This window comes from Hylaeus anthracinus, unplaced genomic scaffold, assembly GCF_026225885.1.
Source record: "Hylaeus anthracinus isolate JK02 unplaced genomic scaffold, UHH_iyHylAnth1.0_haploid 12000, whole genome shotgun sequence".
NCBI lineage: Eukaryota > Metazoa > Arthropoda > Insecta > Hymenoptera > Colletidae > Hylaeus > Hylaeus anthracinus.
This window is the reverse complement of record NW_026534347.1, coordinates 10,900,366-10,921,782: the sequence shown is the minus strand read 5'-3', so window position 1 is coordinate 10,921,782 and position 21,417 is coordinate 10,900,366. Positions and strand designations below refer to the sequence as shown.

Below are 21,417 nucleotides of genomic sequence, written 5' to 3'. Positions count from 1 at the left end.
GATATATTTAACACGTTCATCGTCAGACAAATATTCTCGAACATTTCTGTTAGGATTAAATATTATTTAAACTATTGCAGCCTACATAATCAAACATCTATCGTGGTATTTATTTTTGTAACTTCATCAAAACTCATGAATTTCATTTAAATTCATTTCCTTTTTGGTGCTTAACTCTCAGAATTAATTTTTTTGTTCATCAGTGAAAATCATAGTCTCCCATATACGGGTGACGTGGCGATAAACGTGTTAATTGAATTGAATGCATCCAATTGAATTCAATATATTCTCGAACACTTTTTCTCCCATTCACGAATAAATTGGTTTAAATATTAAAGCGAGATGATCGTCTCCTAAGCGTTCGTTCGCGAGTGACTCGTCGGGAACAGTGATCGCGAATAATTGATGACCAAGAAGTAACCGGAAGTGCGAGGAGCAACACCATGAGCAAACAGGATCCGAAGGGGCCACCGCCACCGCCGCTTCCACCGCCCTATCCTCATCACAAGCTCTTCAAGAAGTGCAAGAGCGCAACTTTCCAACTGGACGGCGCGACGTACACCATAGGTAATTATTCCAAACGATATTTCCGCTTTTAAAAATTAGTTCAACCGTGTTATACCATTTCCCGAAACTTTCGTTAACGAGGATGGAGTATTCGTGAAGTGTTCGACGTAAACTTTGACGAAACTTAGGGCAGCTAAAAATAAGAGATTCCGTGCTTTCTTTGTTGGGGAGAAAGTTCGGATTAAAGGTCGAACGGTATACCTTTCGAAGTTTCCAAGTTCTATTTTCGAAAGTAGCGAAGATACGCGGAGAATTTATAAACTAATTGTTGGCTTTCGTGGCGAATTACGTGATCTGCACATTTGTACAGGATGCTTGTCAGTATAGCTTCTTCGGGTGTCTGTTTTCGAACGTTTTTAGTACAATGAATATATTTAATTCAATTCAATACATTCAACGCGTTCAATTGAATTCAAGACGTCCATTATATTCAATTCTGAATTCTGTAAACATTGAATATATTTCTTCGACATCGGTGTCTGTTCAGCCTCATGAGAAATCGAAAATTATATCCAATTTTACATATTACTCATCTTCCACCTATAATTCCCCATTTTACCTAAACGAGACTTCTGCGCACATCTCGTGAAACGTAACGATTTCGAAAAAATACGCGTTTCCACAACTGTGGCCCGCATCACGTAAAAATAAGAACCGCAGATTGCCTTTAGAAAATCGTAGAAAAGTGTTTTCACTCGCGGGCCATGAGTTTATGAGTGGTGCATTGCGTCGCAATACCTCCAACCGTGAAAATTGTACCAAATAGTTGCGGCAATAAACACCAGCTCGAACGTGTTCTGGTCTGGTGGCGTGTTGCGCGCGATGTAGTTGGCGCAAACTGTTCTTTTTAAGCAAGTGGAAAACGAGCGACGAATGCTGCCGTTTCAAAGGCGATAGACGCGGTCGAAAGGCTGTTTGCTTTTCTTGGAGCGTGGTTGTAAATGCAAATAACGTAAATTATTTAACGTTCCGTTGAGCTTTGAAGTAGGTCGGGAAACAGGACCAAGGAAATCCGTTGTTTACTTCTGCGTCGTTAATACTAACATTTAAATCTCACGAATACAATTAATTTTTTCGAGGAACGATTCTAAATTCTGAATAAAATTAGGTGTGATTCGTTGGTTATCCAGGGCATAAATTTAATGAATTCGGTTGAATTTAACATATCCATTGTATTCTATTTAATTAAATATATTCAATATATTCAATATATTTAATTAAATTCAAGATGTTCATTATATTCATTGAATTCCATTGTTTCTCTAGTAAACTGCTAATTACATATTTCACTAATATTTAAATAGCCAAAAAGCAATGAATTTTTCGTTTCGTCGTCCATACATAAAAGAGACGATTCCAAATCAAATGAATTTGATTTTTCTGACAATCGAAGCCACAAAAAGTCTAAAATAATCCTGGAGAATAATCAAGTATCTAAAATGTGCTTGCAACGCAACTAGCATTTATCTCCTCGAGCTTCATTAAAGATGGACGAACGAGAGGCGGGGTTACGGTCGTCATTGAACGATTCAAGACGAGGATCGCCTTGTCGTTGAACAACGTAACTCATTGTTCCGAATACGTGACGCGAATCGACTAAGCCTCGTGACGTTTGCGCGAGAAAAGCTCCGGCACACTTCTGTATTCCTTTCCGGCTTTCTTTTCCGCGCGCCAGCCTTCTGGAAGCATCCGACAAGGAGGAAGCCGGATGACTTTGCGAGCTTCATTCATGGATCAATGGACGCAGTGAATCTCGCGATTCCGCTCTGACGTGCAGATGCACAGCCATTGAATCGGAACGATTTCCAAAGGAAAGGGAGTCTTATAGGTATTCGATAGGTGAAACACGGCATCCATTGAAACTGAGTAAACTCGTAGTCCTAGGCCACTTTGTGCCGTATACATTAGTGAATGAGGACATCCTGTTGCGCCGTTACTTTTATTCTTTCTGTCAGCATTTGAGGAGAAGATTCTCTTCGGGAACCTCGCGATCAATCGTTATCGAATGTATTGCAAATGTATTTGGATGAATTATTTGGGGATGCGAAATGTCAGGTAGCACGTTTAGGAATGGATAATATAATACGAGGGTCGTTCAGAAAGTTAGTTTAACGGTCTAATTACGCTGTGAAAGAGTGGTCAAAACACAAAAACAAGGTCATTTTTAAAATTTTCAGACAATTTTTTTATTTTTCTACGTAATCGCCACATCTATCAATACATTTCGCATAACTAGTAACAAGCTTTTGAATTCCCAAGAGGTAATGACTTTCGTCCACTTTGCGTCCGCTGGTCGTCGTTCGCGCTCTTCATCGTGCAACTCTTCGCGGCCATTTAGAAACGCTGTTCGCCAACGCGTAACCATCTGCAGGCTCACGCATTTATCGCCGTAAACGGAACACAATTCTCGATAAATTTCTGTGGCTGTGAAGTTTTCAGCGGTAAAAAAACGTATTATACTACGCGGTTCACACTTGGACGCAAATTTTAACGGAATCGCCATTATAAAATGTTACAAAACACGCGACAATCGACCGACCAGAGTCTACGACACACGAAACTGATCAAAATAAATGAAAGAACATGTTCCTAAAATTTTATAGTTCTACCTTCTCACCAACACCAACGCTAACATCGTTAAACTTACTTTCTGAACAACCGTCGTACAATAAATATTTTGAATATATTGTTGCGCCGGGGGGTTGAAGCATGAGAATTCATTTTAATTAAATATAAAGTTTATTAACAAATTATAACTTTTAAACAATATAACGATAATATAACGATAATCTTGGAGACTTGTAACGAAACGTCTTCTCTCTTTGAGTTCTCGAATCGCTCTCTTCTATTTTAAAAGTTTGCCGCTTCCTGGCAACCGGAAGCGCGGGAACTCGTTTCTGCAACTTCACATCGCCGCAACATCTTCACACAGTCGCGACGATGTAACTCGGAACTGCAGTGCGGCATCTTCATACCGTCGCAACAATTTTATATAATATAATGAGCACGAACACCTGTCAAATTCAAATTATAGGCCTCTTCCACCCCATACTATTCGCAACAACGACCCAAAAATGAAACAAGACAAGAAAATTTTCATACAGAAAATAGAGAAGCAACCAACTGTAACAACCGCGAGCACGTTACGCGACCTATTTAGACGTTGAAGGGTCTTCTTGGTAAAACGAATAAACAAATAATTATACTGCAACGGGCGCGCGTGACGCGCTTCAAAGAGTCCTCGCGACAGGTATGCTGAATCGTGTGGGACGGAGCGTCGTTCCGCGAACGTGTTTAATAGAATTTGTACCGTTTATAACCCCCGATCGTTACGTCAACCCTGAAACAAACGTCCTCAGTCTCTTTGTTCCTTGGCCCGATAGGACAGAAGCGAAACGGTTGTGCAATTACGCGGGGCAATAAGCGCGAGGCAAAAGGCGAAATGGTTCTTTTGCTGTAAGAGTCCAACTCCCCCTCCGCCCTCCGAAACCACTCGACAAGTTTTCGAGGAGCTACGTTAACGCCGAGTGGACGCTAGCGACGACTTTCACGAGGGGAATGCTAACAATGTATCTTTCGAACCGTAATTCGCAGGATTTTCCGCAATCGGAAAAGTGTTTTCCGTTGAAAAATATACTCGGTACCCTCTTCCTTTGAGAGCCGGGCGTAAAACTGTGGTACACTTTTTCCGGGAACTAATGAGTCCTGCGTTCATTAAAGGGCCGTGTTGCAGAAACGATTATCAAAGAATACAAAGACTGAGGTTTTAGGGGAGGAGATTGTGTGTCGATTTCTGCATAATTCTGGCACGTTTCTTTTTCTTCTTCGTGTGGTTAAATTAAATTTTAATGTGAAATACATTAAAAAATAATTTCCATCGAGTTGAAATTTCAGTAGTGAATTCAATTTTAGATTTGCAGAATTAATACTAAAAAGAGTCCACAAATAGGGAGTGAAAAGTTAAGGGGTGACACCACTATAGAGGCTGAAAAAAAGGCCTAACTTCGATAATTAATTTTGTGGGTTTATTTAACACCTATCAAAGTATAAACAAAAATTGTTGTATTATAATTTTATTACTAAATGGCGGCGACGAAGCGAGTCTTAAAAATTGACTTTTGTTAAAACCACTTCACGGGAGGACGGTTTTCTTGTTGTGTATAACAGTTGGAACAAAAAACCAACAAGTTTCATAATATATATATATATGTTAGCTATAGAAATACGTAGGGGTTTTTTTTTTAATCATATATTGTAGAAATAGCGCACTGACCCATTTTTTGGCTAAAGAATAAAGAGTAAATTGTTAACAAAAATGAAAGTTTACATTAAATAAAAAAACCCCTACGTACTTCTATAGCTAACAGTATATATATATTATGAAACTTGTTGGTTTTTTGTTCCAACTGTTATACACAACAAGAAAACCGTTCTCCCGTGAAGTGGTTTTAACAAAAGTCAATTTTTAAGACTCGCTTCGTCGCCGCCATTTTGTAATAAAATTATAATACAACAATTTTTGTTTATACTTTGATAGGTGTTAAATAAACCCTGTAAAAGGAAATCCTATTATTTTTGCGATACTCACAAAATTAATTATCGAAGTTAGGCCTTTTTTTCAGCCTCTATAGTGATGTTACCCCTTAAGGGTGCGCAGGACCCAGAGCCAAACTCCGAGTTGACTTCAGCGACAGTTGCGGAAAAAGTAGGAAACTTTGGGATAAGGACAGAGAGGGCGATACAAAAATTGCAGGAGAGACGAGGATAGGGCGATTAGGCTAGCATAATTTTTTTCCAGGATATTGAAGCAAAGAAGCAATATTTTCTAATAATTCTGGTTTTAATATATTCGTTACACTTTGGTGGATGCGACTCCAAGGCCTGATTTTGCAATTTCGGCCTTAAAACTTTATAAACAATAAAATGAAGATAGCAAACATACTTTTATTGCTTATAAAGTTTATGGCCGAAATTGAAAAATCAAGCCTTGGAGTCGAATCCGCCAAAGTGTAACGAATATATTAAAACCAGAATTATTAGAAAATATTGGTTCTTTGCATCAATATCCTGGAAAAAAATCATGCTAGCCTAATCGCCCTATCCTCGTCTCTCCTGCAATATTTGTATCGCCCTCTCTGTCCTTATCCCGGAGTTTCCTACTTTTCCCGCAACTGTCGCTGAAGTCAACTCGGAGTTTGGCTCTGGGTCCTGCGCACCCTTACGTAAAATTTCACTAGTAGAGGAGGATACGATGTTTTGTGCAATTGAGACTATTATTATTTAATAAAGGGATAGTGGTAGTTTGTGGAAGTCAGTAAAGGTAGAAATTTCAGTTCTAACGTTGGTGTGAATTAATTAATATGTATGTGTACGGTAATTTGCATGGGTAAAATTCTCATATAAATTCCAATATGTACATATTCATGTATCGCAATATTATGGTGGCTCTGTATTTATATCATTAAAAGCATTATTATTATAGTATATCGAAACAAGAAGTACAAAATGGTCTCCCTTTTCAACACGAAGCGCAAATTAGAAAGGTTTCGAGGTAGCTGGGTACTTATGACCCCGTAGAAGCTTAATCTCCACCTGAGAGACTCGTGTAAATTCTATTTGGAGCGAATTATACCGCGTCGGTAAAAAAGACATACCATCGATGGAACCAGACGTAAACACGAGCCCTCGAGAGACTTGGCCAGTTTTCCATCTTCTCGAAAAGTTTACCCGGAGTTAGCGGTTCGCGACGCCTGAAACGAGATTCGAGTAGCAGTAGGTCGTCGTAATTAACACTAATTCCGGCGCGCAATTTTCGTTTGCGCGAAGTTCGAAGCTACACAGACGGTTCTGTTCTCCTAGGGTAACGCGAGGACAAAATTTTCGGAGGCTTCCCAAGTACTCTCGAATTCCACGCGTTCGTGTGTCCGGTTAACGAGTTACGTGGAACGTCAAAAAGTTGGCCGTGAATAGAGAATGCTCGTTTTCGGTGATGATACGTTTATGCTTGTGTTGGTCATTGTCGCAGATGGGATTATTTGAATTTAAATTCAGAATAAATTAATACCAAATTTAATATGAAATAAATTCGTAAACAATTTGGATTGAATTCGAATTTCAGTACTAAATTCAATTCTAGGAAACAAATACAGGCAATCTTTACTATTTTTTTCTTATGACAAATATCATTACAGTTAAATGTTAAGTAGTAATAGCATTTGTTGCATTAGTTCATATCACATGGAATGATAAATTAGTTTCACTAATTGAGAAATTTCATTTGGTTGGTGAATCTCTAGATTTATTATACTACTAATATATTTACAATTGTAAATAATGTATTAATGTAAAATTATATATTTTGTGGCACGTGTGCGTGGAAGAATAATAATTGCTATTAAGTAGGTCGGCCAGTAGTAAGATACGGATGCAGTAGTCAGAGATAGAGTTGGTCGGACAGTAGTATTAGTCGTTAGTGGACGGACACAGATTGCGATCAATGGATGCAAGAATAAACTTCTGTTGGTTGGTCACGAAACCGATTAAACTTCACGGAGATATAAGTACCAGCGCACTACAGGCTCCAATTAATTACATAAACTAATACTATTAGTCTGTCGATTGTTATAATTTGTTTCGTACGTGGTTATTTTATTCAAGAACCACTTTTACGGTTTACGCGTATAGTCTTTGCATGCGATTACCTAATTTCCAGTATTTTTAGGCATAAATTGCAGGGGTTGTGGAATATCAGACTGCGTAGTATTAGATGCCCTTCTCGAATGGAGTTTATATACTCGCTCAGTATTCCTGAATGCGTCCGACGTACACAAAGCATTATTCCAGAATACAACTCTTGTTATCTATCCCTTTCTGCACGCAAATCCAGCCTAGTCACGTCACCATCAGAATAGACTTAAATATTGATTTCCAATTCCTCTTGCGAGTGGCGCGCTATTCTTAACGTTTATAAATATATCGCGCTACACAATTTCCACGCTGAGACACGGGCATAAATTTTTAGCAATATCATAATGAAAATGTCCCCATTATGCAAATTAACCCAGATACCACCACTTCGTCTTCATTTGTTAACACTAATTTTTTCCAATAATAATTACCGTGAACTCTGGACTGAAACAGCGAATTAAATCTATTAGGTTGTCCCGAAAGTTTCTTTCGCGAGTTGCACTCAATTATTTTATGTGGTCGTGTTTCTATAAATAGACAAATCTAATTTCATAGATATTCATGTTGTAACAGTAATGGAGCAAAATGAATCGTGCACAATTTAGTAATGTAACATAAAACATGAAATATTGTGCATGTATTACTTATTAATAAAGCGAAAGAAACTTTTGGGACATCCCAATATATTTTACTTTTATTTTCACTTATTCGAGGAGGAATCAAATAATTTTCTTTTAAATACAAAAATGACTAACACGATGAAAAATATTACAATTATGCGTGGAAATAAGTAAAATGTCTTTTGAACACCTTATGGGATGTTACGAGCGACGATCACCACTCCACTCGAATGCACGATAGAAAGGAGAGAGTTGCATTGACCGAAACTAGATTTATGATATTTGGCACCGGAAATGATGGTTGCGGAGTGCTCTGGTGAATGCACACTGCCTTGACATTACCGTCACCCACGTATTCTGCAGTCTTTCTGCATTTTCAATGGCGACTGTCTTCTCCTTTCAAAAAATTTCGATCTCTTCCTCCAGACTTTCGTGAAAATTAATACTTTGAAGAAACGCTTCTTACTTATGCCAAAGCATGATGGCAATACTTGGCACGAGGTTCCACTGTACGGATAATACATTGACGAACGCTTTCAAAACAGAAAGCAAAATTGATGAAATCAAACGATGGAGTTTAGAATTCGTATTAATAATGTTGACTTAAAATTAAACTTAAAATTGCACAGGAAATTCGAATTTCTAAGAAATAAGGTATTCAGAGCGTTTTTTGTTTATTCCAAGAGGGATCTGTCTCTCGCAATAATGTTTTTTTTATGCGCGAAATCGTTAGAGCCGGCTGAGATAAATGTCGAATAGGAAAAACGTAGGCGGAGTGGCTATTGAAACGGATGGTTCCGTCGTGGCACGGTGGCCGTTCAGTGAGAAAAAAAAATAGGCTAAAAATGACGAGTCAGAGGAAAGTGCACACTTTTACTCTTTTTGCGAGGAACGACATTACCGGATTTCTCGTCCGGCGCGATTTATCACCATCTTCACGGTAATTTTTCTCCATGCTGGGCACGGACATACGAGGAATCGATAACAGTAATAAGGATACATGAACCTAGAATTTTTCTGTGCAACGTCTGGGCACCCTCTTTTTGTTAAAATTTCGCCAGCGATGAAACTACGAATTACACGAAACGAAATGTCGATAGTTTTAGGTACGTCTAAATAAACAACAAATCAAATTGTTTCGAATATTCCAAAAAAGTAAAACTTTGTCTAAAATATAAACGAATGTTCTCAGGGATTTTCTATATGGTCAGCAATAAATTAACAACGCGGACGACCTGTCTTAAATGTCCCATTTTTCATAAATAAAAATTTCAATCATCATTGCAGTTATCGTTTCAAATTATCGCGTCTACGAATTTCTCACTATCCCCAAATTGTCTTAACAAGGAAGTTACAGTCCAACGAAATTGTTACGTCTCCCCAGCGGACGCTCATAAGTCAATTAAGGGGCTAGTTACGTTCCTACGAATACTTACTAGACGTTCCCAGAGGAGGTTGCCGAGTTAAATGACGCGTTACGAGAAAATTTCGTCGTTGATTTCGCAAACGAGTGGAGGATACTGCGGTACACTGTGCGAGATGATCGTGCTATGAATGAAACACAACTAGTTCTCACGTATATAAGAAGCAATTTAATATTCAAGGGATATTTATTAATAAAATACTTTCAAATGAATACAGATACCAATAAAACGGAAATAAACTCGCGAAAAATACACGTGAGAACGGAGATTGGAGGGGGATGAACGAGTGAAAACACAGATATGGTACACGAGGAGGTGTCGGTGGAGCCATTGATCGCGCGACGCCGAGCGAGAAAACGTGGAATTAATTGGAATTCGTTTATATAGAATCCATGATGGGCAAAAGCATCCAGATGGAATGACGTCGGTTGTCGTACGTAGTGCCATTCGTCTTGTCAGCATACCTCTATTTCCGCTTGATCCGCGGCCAAAGCCACTTCCACGATACTTCGCTGCAATTTATGCCAGGTCTCGCTAACAAAGAGCAAAGTATCCCGACATGTCGGATGAATATTAATAGAAATCCACCGCAGCTTCGATACAAAAGAACGTATGAGACATGACATTTGTTTCGCTGAAGATAAATTCCACTTTGCAAAGGCTGTTTTCACTCAGAGTCAGAATCAGAAATGCCTAGGGGAGGTTCTCGATTTTCTTTTTTACTGTAATTAAATTCTATAATTAATTTCTCGAAGAATTATGCTCGTTTCTCGTCGAGTTGGAAGTAGTGACGTAAATAAATACAGTGTTGCAGTGTCTACGTTAATTTTTTGAACGTTTGGATCACTGACTTCCTTATATTTCACGTAATAATAAAATTCGAAGACACGGATGCATGCATATAATAAAAAAGTTGTCATATTTCATTCGCAAAAGGTTAATTCTATTCTTTTGTAAACGATTTTCACGTGTCGTTAACGGTGATTCCAAGGTACGTTTGCTTGTGTGGTATACCTCGATTACTCGTTGTAAGGCGAACGTACACATGTCTGGCGCATATGAATAAACAAAATTGCCTGGTTGCGTTCACGGAGAACTGCTACGCGCATCGTTAAATGCAAATGCACGGCGGAACGCAGATTTATAGGCTACGAATGTAGCTCGTCTTGAATAATAATGCGGACAATAACGTGTACGTATTGTTCTATTCCGATTCCACGGCTTGTTCCTGCTCGAGATAACGAAACTTTTACAAAAATAATGTAATCTATATCTTCATAAACACATCGATGCTCGAACTATTGTTGTTAATTCGAACATCGTGTTAAACCGGAATTACAGGACTTTTTCATGGAATTTTTTTGAAATTTTTTACTGGATTTAAGTTTAGCAACGAACACCCTCAGGGGCTGTAGCTATGTTTGATTGTAGCTGCAGTACGGGTTTAGCAATCCCGAGGTACCCGAGCTATAAGGGAGGGCAGAGGGCGCCAGCCAAAAAGAGTAGTAGTATTAGTACATACACATACTATTAGTAGATACACAGACAGTCTTGTAAGTATTCGTACCCTCCATGTCTATCGAAGAAATGTGTCTACATTAAATGACAGGTTTGATGTGTGTCGAAATTATAATAAAAAATGTCTTCAATAGACATAAAAGATATGAATACTTACAGGATTGACTGTATCTAACCGGGAATCTACGAAACGCTCGTACGCCTCGTGCTTCTTGGAAGGGTCTCGATCTCTACTTAGCAAAGCACTTCATCGAGGCTTCGCTCGATAAACTCCGACGAAGCCCCGAGTACCGCAAATTGACGTTGTTACGTACAAGTAACAACTATTGACCGACACTCTACAGTCGCATCTAATTATGAGAGTATTCGGGAACAGCCGATGTCCCGATCGCTCTTAGGCTAATTAGCAGAGGGGTATAGGCGGAACTTAAAGCTGCATCGGTGACTGAATTTCGCGGAGTGGTTTCCGCTCGTAACGTCTGTTTGGGGCTGGCATGCGCGCCGTCGTTAGTCAGTATTAGCATCTTTGGGAAATTAACCGTAGATTCAGTGACCTTGAGTGGGTGACTCGCATCGGGGAAGCTTAATTAATTTCTTGAATATCAATCCTACAACCTCCATATATACATATATTTAGACACTTAATACTCCATGATAGGCCTTAGTTTGTGCAAACATGGTGACACGCCCTCTGCCAACATCCTCCAAAACTTGCATAAAATAATTTCAATAATTTAATGACATTAATGTCTCGAGTTTAAAGTCATCTAACCACATAATTTTTTGGTACACCATAGTTTATGTAAACATAATGGCTCACGCTTTGTCAACATCCTCCAACACTTGCATAAAATAATTTCAATAATTTAATGACATTAATGTCTGGAGTTTAAAGTCATCTAACCACATAATTTTTTGGTACACCATATTTTGTGTAAACATAATGGCTCACGTTCTGCCAACATCCTGCAACAATTGCATAAAATAAGTTCAATAGTGTAAACTCCATTCTTCGCACTAAATCTCTCGCGTAAAAACTACTTTGACGATCGATTTTACTCGAAAAAATTTTGCTGCATGCGGAAACATTGAAACACCAAACACTCTCGGCTGTTTGCGTCGTTCTTGGCGAATGGGATAAGAAAGAAGTGGGTCAGTAAGCGCGAACGCATTCTTCTATGTTTATCTTTCCGCCAGGATGGACAAGTCGTCCAAGAGCAGCGTGGAAATAGAAAATTCGTCGGTTTTCACCAGTTCAAACGAGGGAAACGTCAAAAACCGTGAATCGAAGACGAAATTTTCGCGCCACGCTTCGAAAGGCACGGCGTCACGCGGCACGGGCGAGAATGCTAGCGCGTTTAGGCTTACGTTGTCAGAGCCGAGCCGTGACAGACGTCGAGGGTTTCGCCTTTCGGTAACCAAAGCTGGGTTTCTCCTAACCCCATCGCGATTCAATCGATACCGCAGCCTGCATACCGTCGGTTCCTCCTTCTATTGCGGGATAATGGTTCCGCATAGTGTTGTACTGCTACTAACTGCTACTAACCGAGGGATCCCACTCCACTTCCGAGCAGCGAAAGATTCGCCGCAGTACCCTCGAAACGAGGATATTTTCACCTTTTCATGGCTGAATTAATCCGCTCTGGGGCAAAGCGCTGAATTAATTTCATAGGTCATCTTTTAACAAAGCCCCCGGAACTGTGGGGGAGTTAATTTACCTCAAACGTTTCGATTCTAGGCTCTTTAATTTTTTACTGACCCGGGAAAACGTGTTGCAATATTAATTAGAGCATTTGATAACAAAGGCCAGGACTCTGGGGTAGTTAACTTAGTACTTGAAACGTTTAGATTCCAGGGTCTTTATTTTTTTAAATGTCAAGGATAACTGAAGGTTCGCGTTGCAATCTTACTTAGTGCATTTTGTAACAAAGACTATGCAAGAGTTAAATTCTGGGCTCTTTATTTTTGTTCAATGTTCAGGAAACTGTGAATTCGTGTTAAGTAAAATTATTGATCTGTGGGAGTATTGCAAATTTTTTATTTAAAATTTTTTATTTTATATAAAAAGATCATCTGTTACAGATTTGCTTTAGATAATATTATTAAATTTTGCAAATTTTACAGAATCGTCCACAAAAATGTACTAACAATAAGTGTACTCTTTCACTCTATCTAAAGTAGTTTTGTCCTCCCGCGCTTGGAGCGCAGCAGTTGAAAGGTTAAGGATCAATGCATCTGCATTGGAGGGGTGGGGAAAGGTTTTGAACCATTTGGGAAATCAAAGACTCGAGTCGCTAATGTCTGCCGTTTTAAGCAGCTTCATTAAAAGCTCTCGCCAAAACGAAAGGCCTTCTTTCCTGCAATAAAAGAAATCACAAATGCCTAGTACTAAAATATTATTCATTCATTCAATTGATTCAGTGCGAGTTAGCATGAATGAGCCATGAAGTAAGTTTTGGCGCACGTGTGTCAGTTTTCAGTGGAATTTTTAGTCCGTTTGCATCCTAACTGTAACGTTTGAAGAGACGTTAATCACGAATATATTCTGAGCTTTCGAAAGAGAGAAACTAGGATTGCAAAAGTAAGTTGAAGATTTGAACATGCTTCCTTTTTGAATTTAAAAGTTGACATTTCGAATGGTAGCTAAATTGTATTTTATATGCATACATTTTTTCTAATTTTCGCAAAAAATACAGGTAAACGCAGCCTGGGTGAATTCCTTCGATTCCAAGCGCAATAAAACTTGTTACATCTATGCCCGCGTACGTCATTTAGATTCACGTTGATCGCATAAATTTCGCGCGGGGCGGAAAATCGCACTTCGGATAGGAAATCTCTGCATGAATACAAATGGATTTCGCATGTTGTATCGCCTACATATTGCACGTTACCGATAAGCACGTCTGGCAACTCGACACCGTTCCGATTTATGTTACACGATTTGTAATAAGGAAACATCGAGCTCACAGTCGCACGTTTTTATGAAATTTTGCATAAACGAGTCAATAATAATTGTGAGTAAACATGTGCGTTGGACTATGGAATCTCAGTTTTATAATTTTATTTAAATCTTGAATCAATTCTAATACGAATTATTAAATTAGCTGAGTGTAGTTACCAGCAACAATTCTTATAGCGACCATACTTACACTCAGCATGCAAGATCTTTTGTATTTCCAATCGAAGGTAAACGGAATAGCATAATTTTGATGACGAACGTTATCACGAAGGAAATACCTAAAACGTCTCCACTGATAACTGCCGAGCCAATAAAAACCATTAATCCGTGGAAATATCGTCTTTTAATTTTGTCGAGCTTTAATATCCTCCCGGTTAATGGCTTGAGATTAACCGGAAATGTCGGAGTCTGCGGTAATTTCCGGTGGAGGTCGGTAAAGCAGAAAATACGCGGGGATTGATCGTGCTTTCAGTTTGAATCGCGGTTCGTGCTGGAACCCCGTAGAAATATGTGCAACGATATTACAGGGAACTGCACTGGAATCGTTGATAATCGTCCGTCAATTTTCTTCGTGTTTATCGAGCAGATATCATCCACCCTCTGATTGCTAAAATCCCCAATTAAGAATAACGAACAACCACTCGACAAGGTAACGGACAGAATTTGTGAAACTGGTTGGAAATTTTGATTGTCACAGTGTAGAAAATAAACTGTAACCAGAGCTGGATAAAATACGTATTTTAAATAGGAAATAGTAAATAAATATTTTATTTCGAATCGTGCATGTATTTTTAAAAATAAAATATTTTATTTCGGATCATGCAAGTATTTTTTCAAATAAAATATTTTATTTCGGATCATGCAAGTATTTTTTTAAATAAAATATTTTATTTGTCATAAGAAATTTCTAAGATAATATTTCAAATAATATTTTATTTGAAAAACACTGAAAATATTTGTACCATAGTTCGGAATATTTTATTTTACTAAATTATAGTGTAAAAGAAGTATATATGTATATCGAATTGAGTAACTCCTCCTTTTTCAAAGTTGGATAAAAAATATATTTATTTTGGTAATTTAAAACGAACGAAGTACTTTTCCTCTGAATTATAAACATACATTCAATGTAGTTCTTTAATGAATACTTCTATTAAGAATCTTCAATAAGAATCTTCATAAAATGGATGATGGAAAGAGATATTCTTCAATCGCAAGAAATCATAATATTTGCAAGAAATAGTTTCTCCATCTTTGTATCATACATACACAGTTTATTTTCAAATTAAGAATTATGTTATTGCTTTATGTTATTAAAATGAAACATATTTTATTTTACGTTTTACATTATCAAAATAAAATATTTTATTTGCTGAAATTTTATATCCCATTTGAAATACTATTTTATTTAAATTATGAAGAATCTATTATTTAAAATAGTATTTAAAATATTTATTCTACAAATATTACCCACGTCTGACTGTAACGTATTTCAAAGTGAAAGGATCAAATTAAATTTGAATAATAATTTTAAATCTAATTCAAACGAAGTTAAGGGGTTGTAAAAAAAGTTATCGAGTTATTTAAGGAGATCAATTTATTTGACAAAATTTGTAACGTGTCATTTATAAATTATAGCAGTCGATAATGATCTCCGTCGTTGATCGATTTTAAATGAACGTGTTTAAAAAATGAATTACTTGGTGCATAATATTTATTAAAATAATTTAACGACTCACTCACTCCGTGACTTTCTCACATTACCACCCAGCTTTTTTTTCCTCCTTTTATTTTAGTTCACAAATGAACCCCTTTTCCGTGACCGCGCTTATCTATCGATTAATGAACCTGTGTTAACGATAACGCTTGGAAAAACGCAGGGATATTTAAATGTGCTACGCGAGACTTTCCTCCAGCGCTTTGTTGTTGAAATTTATGGTTTGCGTGTAGGTGTATTAAGTCCACGAACGTTAATTACATTTGAATATCTGAGCTTTGAGTCAAGAACGAAATTTAGATGGAACAGTCTTGAGGGAATAAGTTTTTGTTGGCTTTGTAAATTTTCAACGAAACAGGGAAATTTTTATTTAACATACTACTCGGCCTCTTTGCAGTTCCGTGTTTGATACTTCCCACTTTGGGGCTGACTGAGAAAAAGGGTGAAAAGTATTGGATCAATTGGATTAATTTACTGAGAAACTATATATTTCAGTCTTCGAATTTAAATACATTTTTGCTACAAACAATTTAGTAAATTAATCCAATCGATCCAATTCCCTTGTTTTCCCCATTCACATAAATAGTGATCGAATAATTTTGAACGACAGTGCATAGATAAACAATCCAGAAATAAATCAATAATTTTATTCTAGACTCTCGTGCAATTCCATTAAATGTCTTCAATTTATTCAGAGTAACGTTTATCGCGAAAATGTAGGTTTATTGCAAATAAATCTGTTTCGAAAACGTCATACTCGTTTGGTATTAATAACGCAACTGTAGTAATCCAAATCGCGTTATTAATATTACGACTTTGATTACTAATGAAAACGAATCGCCAAATAACGAGTAAGCAAGCGGTATCGTTAACATTGACAGGAGAGTCTGCGCCGAGGCCTTTGAAAATCTGCCATAATTATCATCTACAATATTGTTTCAATAGTTTCGCGTTCATATTGTTTCGTGCGTGAAATATTTTAATTATATTTCAAGCTTCAAGAAAAATAAATGCAAGAAAATAGTAATTAAGAGTACGAAGAAAAGAGAAAGAAGTTGTCAACTTTCAGTTCGGACACTATTTTTTATATTGCCAGTTGTGTCTCTATATTTGCGAAGAATTTAGAATCAAGTCGTGAATATAACGTCCGCGGGAACCTGTTGAATGCTCTGAATCGTTACTTTCGGGACACTTTGTAAAACTTGAGGCATAAAGCCAATACGAGTCCTCGATTGAATCTAAACTACTGAAGCCATCAGTTCCGTCCAAATAGGATAAAAAAACATTCAACGAGCGTGTAGTTATTTTATTTTATTTACAGTAGATTGGGAATTTTTGGAATCACACTTTTGGGAAAATATGATGATTGATCGCAATTGATTGCTCCCCAACCATTTGACTTATATTTCGCCTACTATTCTACAATGTTTACAGCAAATTGCTACCACTTGGAGGAAATTAGTCGTGCAGATTGCACGAAATAATTAACTACCAATACCATTTAACTAAAGTGAAATTGAAATCGCGTGCAGCACGTACGTCTAATATTGATGCGAACAGTATCAATGCATATCCATACAGTGGCATGCGTACCAGCACTCCTACGCGTGAAGCATAATAATGTAAATAAATTGCACGCAATATATAAAATTCTATAGAGTAGCAAAGTTTAATGAAATTAATAAAGTGGATGCAGAAAGTTTCATGTAACGAACTTAAGGGTGTGCTTCATTTTGTTCGAGATAAATAATTTCCCTTCTCTAATTGAATTGCATTATATATATCCCAAAGTTTATTTACAACAAACACGTGTGCATGTTAAGTCCAGTAAAACTATAACAGTTTATTATATAAACGTCGTATAATTATATAATTATATATATACATTATTAGTAAATATATATTATATATATTTAATTCCATTGTTATATTTAAATAATATATATACAATATATTATTATATATTATTATATATAGTAGCATATATATTATTTAAATATAACACTGGAATTAAATATATATAATATATATTTACTAATAATAATACATATATATATATATATACGACGTTTATATAATAAACTGTTATAGTTTTACTGGACTTAACATGCACACGTGTTTGTTGTAAATAAGATCTTTGGGATTTGCTCGAAAACTCTCAAGTTTAACAACGGATGTACGTACTTAGCATGCACGTGACGAGTTGACATAAACACGTACGCTTATTCTAGCTGGGACGATGCATTCGCAATATCTTCAATTTGCATGTTGACTCACACGAAATCTTGATGTCACGGGAGATGAGCCAGCTGCCGTCGACTTTACTTCGATATGCGCCGGATCGAGCATTATTGAAATATTTTGTAATTTATTCCTAAGGTCTCGGAGGGCAACTATTAAACGTGTTATAATTTATTAATTTATGTTTACGTTCAGCGTAGACCATACCTTGGTTTTGCCCGATACGTTTTATTTCGTTGCTCGTCCTTCGGAAAATTTCATTAGCCGATTCCAATAGAGCAACGTTATAGTGCCAAATTTGATTATATTCAAGCAATAAAAGGCAAGCAATAAATTGCTTTTATCAAAATGACCATCGTCAATTTATTTGATTAATTGTCAATTTAATAAAAGCATGCTTTCATCCTCATTCTTTTAAATAAATCATAAAAATAAACTCGAATCTACACAAAGATATTCAAACAAAGTTAACATTGCCACTTAAAAATCAAAATTCAAATCCAAGAAAAATAATTGTTTGGTATGCGAGAAGACTGAAAGCCAAGATATTTAATAACTGTCCATGGAGACCTTGAGGAATCATGTGACTTAATTCAACTATGAATAGCAACATCTGAATGTTGATTTACAATTTCCATTCAACACGTGGCGTTGCACACACACTGCTCAACATGTAATGTTTAACGTATAAGAATATTTATCTGAAACACTTTACATGTTTCAAATAAAATATTAAACATGCTGCGTCAAGTATTTGCGTGTGCGCTCTCGTTGCATGAGCGTTCAAATGGAAACTAGCTTTTATCGAGCAGAATATGTTGTCGATTGCAGCACGACTGCACTCCAATATATTCATACACCTGCAACGCGTCACTATTTTATCCTTTTTATGTTTTATTTTATTTCACTCGCCCTACATGCAAAGAGTACCGCGCTTATTAATTTTTTATTTCTAAATATATTCCTAGTTATTCGTACGACTTCGTACCTCGCTTAGTTTGCAATGAAAGTGACCCGATTTGAAATGTTCATGTTTTAAAATGAAAATTTCTTTCGATCGAAATTCTAGCATTTTTTTGTATTATTTGTGTGTTTGGCGTGACCTGAGAATTTTTAAATGAAAAGTCGCTATGGAAAATTTTGGGAGCTTTTCATTTTTGGATGGTGAGATGGTCCCTTGAATTATTGTTAAGAAAAGTTATGGTAAACAATTCGAAATAGTTTGTCTTCGTTTATGAAGGCAACGTTGAAAATCAATTTCACGTATGTTAAATTTGATATTCCATTGTTACGTATTTGTATTCCTTTAATTTCTTAACATTTTCTAACATAAATATTAAAATACGAAAGGTTATTATCACCTCTTGCTTTACTTTGCCACCTTAAATCCCATTCGTCGTGTATCAAACGAAATAATGTCATAGGTAGAATATTTCCTTCGATAAACAATTTCAGTTAGCGTTTCATTAAACCCTAACGGCGAGTACCACGCTGACGTAGTAACAAGACGTCGTGCAGTTAACTAGAAATAACATCGAGAAGATTAGCAGTCCACGTTTGGATTACGTGGGTCGCTTGAAATTAAGCTAGAATCCGCTGAAATTGTTTAAACATCTTCCAGAGTCGCGAAAGCGTCTGGCGTTTCGTGGATCGGATGATGACGTACGTTTTCACGTGTCAGCGTTACTTTTTCCACGGATAAGGGAGAACTCGTGAAAATATTTACAGGATCGTGCATTCGTGGAAACGATGTCAGTTTCCGTTGCACTCGGCAGAGACTCAACCACATTCGTGTAAAATTTTAATATTAATATGGCACATTAGGAGTACCTTTCTGCTAGAAGATCCCCAAGGAGAATTAATTTCAGAAACTATTCGATGTTGTAATGTTTTTGATTGCGTAAATGTTTAGGTAAATGTTGCTAGGTTGTAAGTTATATTTAAGCGTAAAATTATATTCTCCGCCGTCGACATTTAAGGGTAATTCTGGTCGACCCCATCATATTAGGTCGAGTTATGAGTAACTTCCGATGCAGCTAAGTAAAATATCATTGTTCGTATCTACCCACTATGAGTTACCATGACAACAAGTTTTTGTTTTCACTATATGGACGAGGCTTCTGTTACTTTTTTGTCAACTGTTTTGTGTGATACAAGTTACGTTAAATTGGTTTTTTTCACCTCTGAAATGGATAGTCAAAAAGTACATATTCGTCATGTAATGCTTTGGGAATTTAAACAAGGCAATAGTGCTAAGGCGACAGCTGACAAAATATGCAGTGTATATGGTGAAGGACTAATAACTGATCGGGCAATTAGAAATTGGTTTATACAATTCCGTTCTGGAGATACGACTTAAAAGACGAACCGAGGGCGGGACGTCCTTCCGACTTTGACGACAACCTTTTAAAGGCAATATTGGAGCAAAATCCACGTCAATCAACAAGAGGTATAGCAGAAAGGTTGGACACATCACAATCAACTGTTAACCGCCACCTAGAGAAATTAGAGAAAGTCAGCAAGTTAGGAGTATGGGTACCTTACAATCTCAGTGAACGGAATAAAAAAGACCGCATGCAATCGCCACAAGTCTGCTCTCACGGGTAAAAAATTAACTCTTTTTAAACAGGATTGTAACAGGCGATGAGAAATGGGTTACCTATAACAATATAGTCCGCAAAAGACAGTGGCTTGATAAGGATCAACCATCCCTACCAGATCCGAAAGCAAACATCCATGGCAAAAAGATTTTATTGTCTGTATGGTGGGATTGTCAAGGAATAATTCACCACGAATTGTTGAAGTCAAATTTAACGATTACTGCAGATAGATACGTTCAACAGTTGCAAAGAGTACAAAAGAAACTCAATGAAAAGCGTCCTGCATTCGTCAATCGCAGAAACGTCATTCTTTTACACGACAATGTGTGACCACATACAGCAAGGGTGACTGAAGAAAAGATTCTTGAGCTTAGATGGTCTGTTTTACCACGTCCACCTTACTCCCCGGATCTTGCCCCGACAGACTACCACCTTTTCTGTTCCTTACAAAAAGGAAGATGTTTGGAAGATGTTTTTGAATCAAAAAACCTTCAATTCTGAGGAGCAAGTCAGGCAGGCTGTCGAAAACTTCTTCCAGTCCAAACCAACCACATTATACAAGGATGGAATTGATAAACTCCCAGGAAGATGGGAGAAGGTTACAGATAATAGTAGTGAATACATAATAAATTAATATAATTTTGTTATTTAAAGAGAGTAAAGTAAATGTCTGATAAAAAAAACGGAAGTTACTTATGACTCAACCTAATAAATGCGCGTTCCCAAAATGTAAGTGCTTAGGTTTTACTACATTTGGCGAGCAGATGTCGCGCGGTCATTTTTACCGTTTTCCGCTAGCCTTTTACAAACAATAGAGTTACCATTTTCCTCCTCAGCCGACTTCTCCTCCTGTAACCTCATATTTCAACCAATCACGAACAAATTTCCATTTCTACCCGACCATTTTTCCCACCACCTTCGAGTCCTCGAGGGTGGCATTTTTCAAGACAAGAGCAGATACAAATCTACCGTCATAAGCGTAGCGTGTCATAGCAGACACCTCTATTTTCAAATAAACTAATAGTTAAGTTTCTATCAGTGTATCCTTTGTTGTATTCCGCTTGACTTGTTACTTTATTATTAT

General features: G+C 37.0%; 1 protein-coding gene across 1 annotated transcript; it reads left to right on the top strand.

The window, feature by feature from the left end:
• The first annotated feature begins 443 nt into the window (after positions 1–443).
• On the top strand, positions 444–20,663 carry LOC128890392 (histone-lysine N-methyltransferase SETMAR-like). Its single transcript, XM_054148830.1, has 3 exons — positions 444–567; positions 20,096–20,336; positions 20,417–20,663. Exons 1-3 carry the CDS (start codon positions 444–446, stop codon positions 20,661–20,663), a joined length of 612 nt encoding a protein of 203 aa, XP_054004805.1.
• The last annotated feature ends 754 nt before the right edge of the window (positions 20,664–21,417 follow it).

Excerpts from the sequence above, each read along its gene's own strand:
- LOC128890392 (XM_054148830.1), top strand. The coding sequence starts at position 444 with ATGAGCAAACAGGATCCGAAGGGGCCACCGCCACCGCCGCTTCCACCG. Across the intron at positions 568-20,095 it reads CGGCGCGACGTACACCATAG|ACGAACCGAGGGCGGGACGT; the intron begins GTAATTATTCCA and ends ACGACTTAAAAG. Across the intron at positions 20,337-20,416 it reads CCACAAGTCTGCTCTCACGG|ACAGTGGCTTGATAAGGATC; the intron begins GTAAAAAATTAA and ends AGTCCGCAAAAG.